Below are 12,619 nucleotides of genomic sequence, written 5' to 3'. Positions count from 1 at the left end.
CTGTGTACATAGTGCACTCCTGATCTCTACACTGTGTACGTAGTGCATTCCTGATCTCTGCACTGTGTACGTAGCACACTCCTGATCTCTGCTCTATATGTAGCGCACTCCTGATCTCTGCTCTTTGTACATAGCACACTCCTGATCTCTGCTCTGTATGTAGCGCACTCCCGATCTCTGCACTGTGTACGTAGTGCATTCCTGATCTCTGCACTGTGTACGTAGCACACTCCTGATCTCTGCTCTGTATGTAGCACACTTCTGATCTCTGCACTATGTACCTAGCACACTCCTGATCTCTGCACTATGTACGTAGCACACTCCTGATCTCTGCACTGTGTACATAGCACACTCCTGATCTCTGCTCTGTATGTAGCGCACTCCTGATCTCTGCACTGTGTATGTAGCGTATTCGTGAACTCTGCACTGTGTGTGTAGCACACTCCTGATCTCTGCACTTGCAAAGGCTGTCGGTACTTGTACCGACCCAATAAGCATATATTGATTGGTTTGCACAAAAGTTATAGCATCTATAAGCTATAGTATATATACTGGAATCGTTATTTATTTATACTAGTAATGGTGGTGATCAGCAACTTATAGTGGGACTGCGGCGGACAATCAGACACTAACTGACACTTTGTGGAAACCAGTGATGAGGGGACATTCTTGTATGGCTGTGTGAGTGGCCCTTCAGTGCACCGTTCTACACTGATTAGTTACACTCTGATAGGAAGCTCGGTGAACTACCAAGAGTGCTGAACTCTGGTAGTTCGTTGAAAACTACAAGCGGACAGCTGCAAACACTTTTGGTACTTGTCGTTTTCCCATTCACAGAACACTGTGAACGAATGATGCAGCCGGGCAGATGGAGAAGATTCCCCACCAGCTGTCAAAATGGGGGAGCGAGGGGTGCAGGGTCCAGCACATTTGTAACATTTTACACTCTGAATATGGGTGTAACATGTTACAAAAGGTGAACATATCCTTTAAAGCCATTTCTCAAGCATGCTAGTCAAAGTATTGGTGTTTTTATGTCATCCTTGAAGTGGCATTAAAGAGGAAGTAAACCCTCTTAACTGTGTGTCTAACAAGTGTTTCTGCGTAAACTGTGTGCTGATTTTACTGAGGGAAGTGATGAATTTTATTCCCTGCTTTGCAGAGACACAAAATCCCTCACTTCCCCCCTGTCAGAATGGAGCCGTGCCTTGTTTACATAGGCAGAGCTCCATTCCGTGTCTCTGCCCGATGATCGGTGGAATGCCGGCAGACATCCATTGCCCGGCACCTGCAGATCGGCTTCTGCTGTGAGTAATCACGTGCCCCCTGGGCGGAAGTCCAGAATCACGTACTGTATATATACGTGATTCCGCACATAACAGCTGGGCGGTCCTTAAGGGGTTAAAGTTGGCCATCCTCTAATAGAATCTCACTCATGCGAAAATTCAGAAAAATGGTTCTTTGGAGCCTTGATCTTTTGCCATCATTGAGTCATGTAATTTAATTCAATGGCCCTTAAAATTTCATCCAGACCTGCTGATTGAATGGTATCCCAGATGTTATTGTTTTTCTTTTGTGTATTATAATATGTACAATTTTTCCCAAACAAAAGCCACATACACTGTTGATCTTCAGTCTTTTGAGAAAAATTTTCTCAACTCTATGGCTGCAAACAACCATTGATTTGACCTCACTAACCAATAGAAAATAGAAACAAAGGGCCAGATCCAGAGAGAGAGTATGCCGAAGTATCTACTGATACGCCGGCGTACTTTCAAATTGCCCGCGTCGTATCTTTAGTTTGAATCCTCAAACCAAGATACGACGGCATCTGGGTTCGATCCGACAGGCGTACGGCTTCGTACGCCTTCGGATCGTAGATGCAATACTTCGGCGTCCGCTGGGTGGAGTTTGCGTCGTTTTCCTCGTCGGGTATGCAAATTAGCTTTTTCCGACGATCCACAAACGTACGCGCGGCCGTCGCATTCTCTTACGTCGTCTCTAGTCGGCTTTTTCCGGCGTATAGTTAAAGCTGGTATTTTGCGGCGTATAGATAGACTTGCCATGTATGGCTGTCGTTCCCGTGTCGAAATTTGAATTTTTTTTTTTTTTGCGTAAGTCGTCCGTAAATAGGGATGGACGTAACTCACGTTAAGTTAAAAAAATGACGTCTTTGCGACGTCATTTCACGCAAAGCACGGCGGGAAATTTTAAAACGGAGCATGCGCAGTTCATTCGGCGCGGGGACGCGCTTCATTTAAATGAATCACGCCCCCTACCCGCCGATTTGAATTATGCGCCGAGAGATACACTACGCCGCCGTAACTTACGGCGCAAATTCTTTGTGGATTCAAAGAATAAAAGTAAGTTACAGCGGCGTAGCGTATCTCTGATACGCTGCGCCTATCTAAATGTACGTGGATCTGCCCCAAACATTCCAAAAAGGAAATGTTTCTAACAAAATTCTACTGGTACACGGTCGTTTTTCACCATGAAAAAAAACAAAGTTTTTCAGCATGTCCAAAAAAACAACGTTTTTCCAACTTGTTAATTAAAAACGATGTTGCCCACACACCATCGTTTTAAAAAAATGATGAACAAAGCGTGGTGACGTACAACACGTACGACGGCACTCTGAAGGGGAAGTTCTATTCGCCTTTGGGCTGCTTTTAAGCTGATTCCTTGTTAGTAAAAGACGATTTGCGCTTTTTTGTCTGTTACAGCGTGATGAATGTGCTTACTCCATTATGAACGGTAGTTTTACCAGAACGAGCGCACCTGTCTCATAACTTGCTTCTGAGCATGCGCGGGTTTAAAACGTCGTTTTAGCCCACACACGATCATTTTTTACAACCCGAAAAACTACATTTTAAAAAAACGACGTTAAAAAATGCAGCATGTTCGAATTTTTTTTTTGTCGTTTTTCAGAAGCCGAAAAACGATGTGAAGCACACACGATGATTTTAAATGACGTTTTTAAAAACGCATTTTTTTTTAATGCCGAAAAACGACAGTGTGTACGCGCCATTACTCTCTCACTTGAAGATTTCTTTCAAAGGGATCTTCTTAGATCATTATCATTAATTCTCAACAGAGGGCAGGGTAGTGCAGTGATTTGTGCATCTACAGAGATGACGCAGACTGATGTAACTACAGAGACAGGATATAATCAACATCTCAACAGCTGCAACCTTACCTTATTGAGCGAAGTGCCTATTGCTGGAGGCTCAAGAAATTATCAGCTCAAGAATACAGAAGGTTTGGCTGTCGGAGACATCGAATTAAAAGGTAAGAATTTGGAGATAGTAAGTCCTTACTTTCTTTAATTTATTGAAAGCACAGGCTATCCCATATCTTGTATTACAGAAATGCACTCCTAATAAGAATTTTTTTTTTAACATTTAAAGTGTATCTATAGCCAAAACTTTTTTTTTGTTTTGGCCAGAGTAGAAAAGGATTAAGTATGCTGACAGATCTTAAAAAATAGATTTTATTATGCTGTGCACATGCAATAAACAGTTATATATTAAAGTGCTGAGGTTATTATTATACAGGATTTATATGAACAGTTGTACAAGTATAACATGTTTGCACACATTAGACAGTGATATTGGAGCTTGTTGTAATCTTGGATTTCTTCCATGGGTGATTAGGGGCATGCATCAGATTCCAGAGGCAAGAATCTGCAGATTACTGCAGTTGCTTGGATGGGTGAATGCAAACAGCAGTGGCCGCTTAGCCTGTACAAAGCAATGACAGGCTGGGAGAAGCTACAGTATTACTGATCACTTGTATCCGCACAAGCAGTGGTTACCTGCAGCCTGGAGGCATCTGTCTTTGTCCAGTGGTGATCATCCATTCCCAACCACAGATAAGTCAGGGCTGTCTTAATGAGAGGGCACACCTGGGCACTGCCCAGGGGCCCCAGCTGCATTGGGGCCCCTGCACTTTCCCCAAAGCAGCTTTTCCTTAAGCTTGGGCTGCCCCAAAATTGGGGCAGCCCGGGCTGCCCCTCTACATTCCAGATATCCCCCCAGCACTCTGACCCCTCTACACCCTAGATATCCCCTACCTCCTACCTACTTGATTTCTGTTTACCTGCACTGTCTCCCTTGTAGGGGCCCCAGAGCATTACTTTGCCAAGGGGCCCATGATGCTATTAAGATGGCCCTGAGATAAGTGCAGCATGTGCTTTTATCCATGGACAGCTAATCGTACACGACTGATTCTTACTGCCAGAATTAACAGACGGGCCCTTATTGCCTGTGTGATTTGGGCCTTATACAGTATCACAAGGTAGTAGTACAAGAAAGAAGGTAGCAGTACACAGAGTCTTATTTAAGGACAGAGATGATGAAAGAAGTTCTAATATGAGATTAGGGTTGATTTACTAAAAGCAAATAGGCTATTCACTTAGGGCCCTTTCACACAGGCTGTCCGATCAGGTCTGCCTGTCAGTTTTATAGGCGGACCTGATCGGACCCTCCATTCACACCTATGGAGCGCCAGATGTCAGCTGTGACATGTCTGCTGACATCCGCCGCCATCCGATCTGACCCTGTCTGCAAAATCCATACAGATGGTGGTCCCATTTTCCATCCAGTTGGCGAATAGGATAGACAGGCGGTCCGTTTTCAACCGATCTCCCCATAGAGGAGAGCAGGACTCAGCACAGTGAGCCATCTAGGTGAGTATGATTTTTTTTAGATTTGCATACTTCTCTTTTACTTGACTTGGAAACTGAACAAGTAATGAATTGGGTTACCATGGTCATTAGCAAAATGGTATTCAGGCCCAATGCTGCCATAAGCACACTTAACTCCCTCCCGCCACCGCCTCCCGACCCTATAAGAACTTCTAGATGCCAGGTGGTGGAAGCAGGCATTTGGGTCACATGACCCCTGTGATTGGCTGTCTCAACGCTCATATGATTGGAAAGCAATCGATTGCAAGTATGCAAAGGGAGCTTTCCGGTCCCCTATAGTGACTTTGCTGGGAGCATGCTCTTAGGCCTTGTACACACGATCAGACATGTCCGATGAAAACGGTCCGCGGACTGTTTTCATCGGACATGTCTGCTGGCAGATTTTGGTCTGATGTGTGTACACACCATCAGACCAAAATCCCCGCGGACAGAAAACGCGGTGACGTGGCGGCGACGATGACGCGGCGACATGCGCGACCCAGGAAGTTCAATGCTTCCACGCATGCGTCAAATCACTTTGACGCATGCGCTGGATTTCGGCCCAGCGGACATGTCCGATGAGTCGTACTAACCATCGGACATGTCCGACGGACAGGCTTCCAGCGGACATGTTTCTTAGCATGCTAAGAAACTTTTGTCCACTGGAAACCTGTCCGCTAAGCCGGAAAACTGTCCGGTCGGCCCTACACACGGTCGGACATGTCCGCGGAAACTGGTCCGCGGACCAGTTTCAGCGGACATGTTCTGTCGTGTGTACGAGGCCTTAGCCTCTCGGCATTAAGGCCCACCTGCCGAGAGGCCACAAATATGCGAGCGTCCAGTGGGAAGAGGTTTAGGGCCCTTTCACACGGGGCAGATCAGTAATGATCCGCCCTGTGAACCTCCGTTTGCTCAGCGGGGATCGCTCCGTTGATCAACGCTGAGCCGGCGGATGACAGGGCGGTCCCTGCACACTGTGCACGGACCGCCCTGTCTTTTCTCCGCTCTCCCCTATGGGGTGTTCACCCGATTACCCGATCCGCAGACGCAAGGAAAAATAGGGTTTTCCTCCGTCTTCAGAATCGGAGGAATGCGGAAACGGGCGAGATTGCCGCTGACACCCGCAATCTCATAGGGACCAATGTATGTCCCTTTTTCATCCGCACACGGATGGATGAAAAAGCGGACATACGGTCCACAGGTGTGAAAGGGGCCTAAGTGATAAAGTCCACTTCTTACAGAAAAAAATTACTGACTAACTCCCTTTTGTTCATAATCATTGTCACAAAAAACAATAACCATTTTACCCTAATAATAGACAATTTGTGATTTTGATAAAAGAGAAAAAAAGTAATTTCATAAAATTCTCTCAAGTAGCATGGTGCGTATGGTTGTTAAAGCAAACACTAATGCCACGTACACATGACCATTTTTCGGGTTGTAAAAAATGACGTTTTTTTTATGTCATTAAAAACGATCGTGTGTGGGCTCCAGAGCATTTTTCATGATGTAAAAAATGGCCATTAAAAATGTTGTTTCGTTTCATTTTTAACGTTGACGTTTTTAACGTCGTAAAAAATGGTCGTGTGTGGGCTTTAACGATGTGAAAAAAACGCACATGCTCAGAAGCAAGTTATGAGACGGGAGCGCTCATTCTGGTAAAACTAGCGTTCGTAATGGAGTAAGCACATTCATCACGCTGTAACAGACTGAAAATCGCAAATCATCTTTTACTAACACAAAATCAGCTAAAGCAGCCCGAAGGGTGGCGTCATCCGCATGGAACTTCCCCTTTATAGTGCCGTCGTACGTGTTGTACGTCACGCGCTTTGCTATAGCATTTTTTATTCACGATCGTGTGTAGGCAAGGCCATTTTAACGATCGGGTTGAAAAAAACGTAGTTTTTTCTAGACCATTAAAAATTTCATTTTTTACAACCCGAATCAGATTGCTTTCACACTGAAAACGCTTTTCAGATGCTTTTAAAGTGCCGCCCATTCATTGAAATTGGCAGGGTGTTTTGGGAGCGCTAAATATAGCGCTCTCAAACCCGCCCCACAGATGCTGCTTGCAGGACTTTTCCGAACATCCTGCAAGCGCACCGTCCCAGTGTGAAAATACACACTGGAATGAATAGGAGGCTGTTTTCAGGTGCTTAGCAGAGGTTTTTTCCAGGGCTAAAGCACCTGAAAACCACCCCAGTGTGAAAGGGGTCTAAAGCGGGGAAGGTGTACGATCTCAGACTTCAACTGTTGTTGATGCTGGTTGCAGCATTTCAGATACAATTGACCACCTGGGATTTCTCACATGACTACTGTAGAGTTCAGAGAGAGTGGTGTAAAAACATTTACTAAGTGGTAGCTCTGTGGTGGAAACGCCTTGTTAAAAGAGCTCACAGGAGAAAAGCCAGATGTGTTCAAGCTAAGATCCACTCAACCTGGTAAAATAAGCGTGCTTCACATTTTAATGGCAGCTCCAAGGAGCCATTTTAAACACTTAGGGCTAGATTCAGGTAGACTTACGACGGGCGTATCAGTAGATACGCCATCGTAAGTCCGAATCCGCGCCGTCATCTTTATGCGTATGCTCAAATTGAGATACGCTTAAATGTTGCTAAGATACGACCGGCGTAAGTCTCCTTCGCCTTCGTATCTTAGTTGCATAGTTACGCTGGCCGCTAGGGGTGTGTACGTCGATTTACCCCGAGAATATGTAAATGATGTAGATACGCCTATTCACGAACGTACGCTCGCCCGTCGCATGTAAGATACGCCGTTTACGTAAGGCGTTTTCAGGCGTAAAGATAAACCACCAAAAAGATGGCGCAGCCAATGTTAAGTATGGACGTCAGACAGCCGTCGAATTTCACGTCGTTTGCGTCGTTCACGTAAGTCGATTCAGAATGTGGCTGGGCGTAGGTTACGTTCACGTCGAAAGCAAGGAGTATTTGCAACGTGATACTGAGCATGCGCCGTACGGCGCTTCATTTACATGTATGGCAATGAATCGTGAATTCATTACCATACAACACGCCCCCTACCTGCCTATTTTGAATTAGGCGGGGTTACGCCGGGCCATTTGCGCTACGCCGACGTAACTTAGGAGGCAAGTGCTTTGTGAATCCAGTACTTGTCTCACTATCTTACGTCGGCGTAGTGCAAATGGGATGTGCTACGCCGACCTAAAGATAGGCGGCTGTACATGAATCTACCTATTACTTTTTATGAGGTTTTATTTCTGGAGGAGCAAACGGCAATCTAGGTTTAATTTTCAAATCTATTGTTTGGATACACCTGTGTACACTATACTCACGTTTATAATATCACCAACATACCCAAGTACAGCCACGCACAGCCATTCCTGTATGCACCTGGATGGAAATATGTCAGCGATTATGTTAAAAGCTCAGCTGCCCAGATGGCATCTTATTAGCACAGTGCACCATGCAGTCATCGGTCACAGAACCCCACTGACCGGGAGCTTAGGTGGCCCTCACTGTCCCACTATCCAATAGGCTTCATCTCTATAAGCCTCTGAGGCAACCTGGGACAATTAGGGGTGTTCTAAAATTCAGTACTTGCTGCTAAAAAAAGGCTCTGCAGACTGTACAGTGGGTAAGTGTTACTGAACTGTTTCCATTGTTGCAGTGCTAGGTGTGAGACTCCCTGTTCCTCAATTACCAAAGTACAATTATCTCCATCTAGGGTTGCCACCTTTTCTTCAAGCTAAACCACTTTAGCGGCCTGGGACAAATTTGGGTGCCCCAAGGAGAGTAGTAATGCAATGCGCATAGCGTGCTGCAGTGAATGGTGGGTGTGGCCAGATTACTCTTCCTGACATCATCACCCTGCCCTCCAGTGATGCCAAACCAGCCATTGCAGCTCTCGGACGGCAACAGATTTGTGTGTGACTATCTTACTTTCTTGGAAGCCACAGCCTGGTTTAAATTTAATAATATGTCCGGGTTTCAGTCCGCCTGGATTCAAAACCTGAACTGTCTGGGTGAATCCCGTACAGGTGGCAACCCTATCTCCTTCACCCTAAACATGAATGGCACCTCACCAGACCAACAGACTTTAGGAAATCAGATGTCAATATGCACATAATGTATGTGAGAATAATCCAAACAGGTGTAAAGCTCTTGCAGCTAGAAGAGAGACTCGATGTGATCTAACCACCACCACCAAATTTAAATAACTACGCGGATGACAGGACCCCAGTAGGTGTCATGTAATCTGACATTAGTGTTTTGAGAAGCAATATTTACCCACAATCATCTGTAAAAGTTTTTACTTTGATATATTGTATCAGTTTAAAGGAACTTTGGCAGCTCAAGCAAAGCACACATTAAATACTCAAACCCTTAAAGTGATACTAAACACACACTGTTTAATTTACATTGTCCCTTCTATTTCCGTATGTGGATAACGGCACTGTAATTATTTTAATATAAAAAAAAAACATTACCTTTTCCCTAATCAATATATAGCTATCACATGGCCCAGATCATTTCCAGCCTGTCTGCAGGGAAACAAAAGCAGGAGGAGCTTCTAGTCCTCTGCTGCTGGTCACATGTTAAAAAAAAAACTGCCTTTGGAATACAAAGTAAAAATAAATAATTCATATCAATAAACTGTTTTAAATTGTCATGCAAATATACTGTATACATTTGAAATTAAATCTTTATTATTTTTTTGGAATAACATGGTGTGGGAGGATTTCTACCAGTCACAGGTCACATTACATCAATCCAGCCTGTGTCTTAGGCCGAGTACTCACGGCAGGACATGTCCGATGAAAACGGTCTGCAGACCGTTTCCATCGGACATGTCTGGCCGGGGACTGCCCGGGGACTTCTGTTCGATGGCTATACACACCATCGAACAGAAGCCCGCGCGTAAACATTACGCGGGGCGTGTCCGCGGTGTCGCCGCGTCGATGACGCGGTGTCGCCGCGACAATGACGCGGCGACGTGGGCGGGCCGCCTTAAAAATGCTTCCACGCATGCGTCGAAGTCATTCGACGCATGCGAGGGATGCGGGCGGCAGGACATGTACGGTAGGTCTGTACAGACGACCGTACATGTCCGGGCGGACAGGTTTCCAGCGGACTGTTTTAAAACAAGTCCGGGAAACAGTTGTCCGCTGGAAACCTGTCCGATCCGTCCCAAAATGGTACGCTCGGGCCAACACACGGCCAAACATGTCTGCTGAAACTGGTCTGCGGACCAGTTTCAGCAGACATGTTTGGTCGTGAGTACGGGGCCTTAGAATAAGGGTGGAGGGTGAAGCCTCCATTAATCTACATGTAATATCCCACTCCCATTCCGTTTAGCTGGTTAGTGGGCCTGGAGGAGGTGGGAACGAGCGGGCTGTCATTTACTTCTGTGTATACACCTACATGTGTGGCTCTAAAGTTACATGGGGTGCTCAGAAACTGAGCATGTGCAGAATTACCACCATAGCTGCAATATCCCTAGCTGATTTGGGGATATGAACAGAAGGTGGAGATAGAGAGCAGCAGGATCTAACTGTAGAGTAGAGAGCTGGTGACTGTCAGTCACCGCTTTCTGCTCTGCACCCCCCCCCCCCAGCTCACTGGAGCGCTAGGCTGTGGAGGGACGGGAGTGGCTGGCTCAGCCTCTCAGCAGAGGCTTAGCCGAGTCCTAGTCTGGGCATGTGGGCAGATCCTGACTTCATTGTCCCGATCTTGCCCGAGCCTGGACCAGCTTTGCAAAGTCAGCCGTCAGCGGGCTTCAGCCCACTGTCTGTTCAGCAAACTGCACTCCTGTGATCCACAGGAGAAGTACAGCCAAACAAACTTTGTCTGTACTTCTCCTTTAAGAAAGTTTGTGCATGATGATAGGTATGTGAGAAAAGTTGATTACCAAAATTTCACATAGAGGTGCACCTTGAGGCTAGACCAACCTCTATTTTCTGTTTTATATATTGAAGTGTATGATAGATATAAATCCACAGGTTGTAACTTATTTAACATTTCTACTGTATGTATGTATACATTGTCCATTCCAATGACCTGCAATAAATAAACTTTGATGTGTAAAGATGCCATGTACCGTAATTCCTCTGTAATAGGGACTCACCGGACCTAAAGTGCTTTGGGCCATCTAAGATCTAAATCCAGCCCAGTTTGCATAAATGAAAATTTCATGACCTGCAGTACACATATCCACATATGTACCACTTAATTTAAGTAAAACTATTTTAATGTTATGAATGACTCAGCTCATAAAGTAGCTACCTTTCTATGTAACAAAAATCATTAAAGAGGTGGTAAACCCTTTAAAAAAACAAAAAACAAAAAAAAACATGCAAGGCAATGTCATAATGTGCTGGTCTGCATCGCATATTAGCACATTATGAAATACTTACTGTATTTATTGGCGTATAACGCTCACTTTTTTACCCTGAAAATAGAGGGTAAACTGTGCCTGCGTGTTATATGCAGGGGGCTGTGGAAAGTTTTTTTCCTGAAACTTCCCTCTTAAAGTTAGGGTGCGTGTTATACGCCGATAAATACAGTACCTTACAACGCAGCCCCCGCAGCGGTGCCCGGTCACCACTGAGGTGGCTGACGTGTTCCCCCTGCATTTCTTTAGGGTTCACAGGATCCACAGGATCCAGCACCCTGATTTGCCGAGGCATACCCGCGGGAGCCCTCAGTTCCGGTGTATTGTTTCTGGTGTATTGTCAAAGAGGTAACTCGTCAAAATCTCCAATTACGTCACTTCTGGTTTCTCTCCAGCAACAGATCCAGCCAACTAGTCAAAATCTCCAATTAGTTTCTCTCCAGCAACAGACATTGTAGATTTCGACGACGTTCCTCTTTTCACAGAGCACAGCCACGGTATACTCTACAGTAGACAATATAATGAGTGGGCATTGTTAGTCTGCCCGCTAGTAACCAACAAGATGGCCGCCTCCAAGGAGGCGACAACTTTTTATTGCTTAGCCAGTGTTGTACCAAAACAGCCAACTCGTCGTCTACTGGAGTGTTGTGTGAAAAGAAGCACGTCATCGAAATCTGCAATTACTGTTGCTGGAGAGAAACCGGAAGTAATATAATTGGAGATTTTGACGAGTTGGCCCTACTGACAGAACAGTGGCAAGCAGCTCTGAAGTTCTGACACGATATGCCGGACCTACAGATCGCATGCGTCTCTGACGTCAGCTGCATCATGCAGGGTTAGTATCTCCTAAATGGTGTACGTTTAGGAGATATTAATTCTACCTACAGGTACGCCTTATTATAGGCTAACGTGTAGGTAAAAATCACAAAGCAGATTATACTACCGCTTTAACCTGCTGTTGTGGATATACATATGCAGAATTCTGATATTTGTAAACTCAATGTATACAAAATCCCTCAAGGATTATTAAGGCTAAAGGTTTTTGCTATTTATATTAGCCAAACTCTATATTCCTAGATGAAAGCATACACATATATCAACATGGGAACTGATGCAAGAAGGAACAATACATCAACAGAGAGTGACTAGCAACAAAAACCAAGTAACGTTGAGCTGAGTCATTCCATCTGTCTGAGCTTCTACCTATCAAAAGGAAAAATTTGGAGTTTCTAGTCCCTGTAAAATGTATTTGTATCTTAATGCTCCTGTTATTTTCCTACCTTACTTTCTTCTATTTACATGTTATCTGTTAAATGACAGGTTTTTATGCTGTGAGTTCTAATGCCTCGTACACACGACCATTTTTCTCGGCAGGAAAAAAACAAAGGGGCAGATCCTCGTACAGCGGCGCATTTATTCGCCGGGCGTAGCACATCTAAGATACACTACGCCGCCGTAACTTACTTTTTTTTTGAATCCACAAAGAATCCGTGCCGTAAGTTACGGCGGCGTAGTGTATCTTTGGCGGCTTAATGGCGCGGAATTCAAATGGCTGTGATGGGG

General features: G+C 45.0%; 1 protein-coding gene across 4 annotated transcripts in view; it reads left to right on the top strand.

The window, feature by feature from the left end:
* The window catches only part of CAPS (calcyphosine), a 49,699-nt gene that overhangs the window by 21,158 nt on the left and 15,922 nt on the right, over positions 1 to 12,619 (top strand). The window contains exon 1 of one of the 4 annotated variants that reach the window (XM_040327321.1): positions 3,113 to 3,288. The exons of the other annotated variants lie outside the window; for them this stretch is intronic. Coding sequence (XP_040183255.1) covers positions 3,132 to 3,288 — 157 coding nt within the window. The 5' untranslated portion in view covers positions 3,113 to 3,131. Of the gene's footprint in view, positions 1 to 3,112; positions 3,289 to 12,619 lie in introns of those variants that run through there. 4 annotated transcript variants of the gene reach the window in all.

Source organism: Rana temporaria, chromosome 1 (genome assembly GCF_905171775.1).
Source record: "Rana temporaria chromosome 1, aRanTem1.1, whole genome shotgun sequence".
Lineage (NCBI taxonomy): Eukaryota > Metazoa > Chordata > Amphibia > Anura > Ranidae > Rana > Rana temporaria.
Note: the sequence above shows the minus strand (reverse complement) of the source record. Positions and strands in the feature narration are given on the sequence as shown.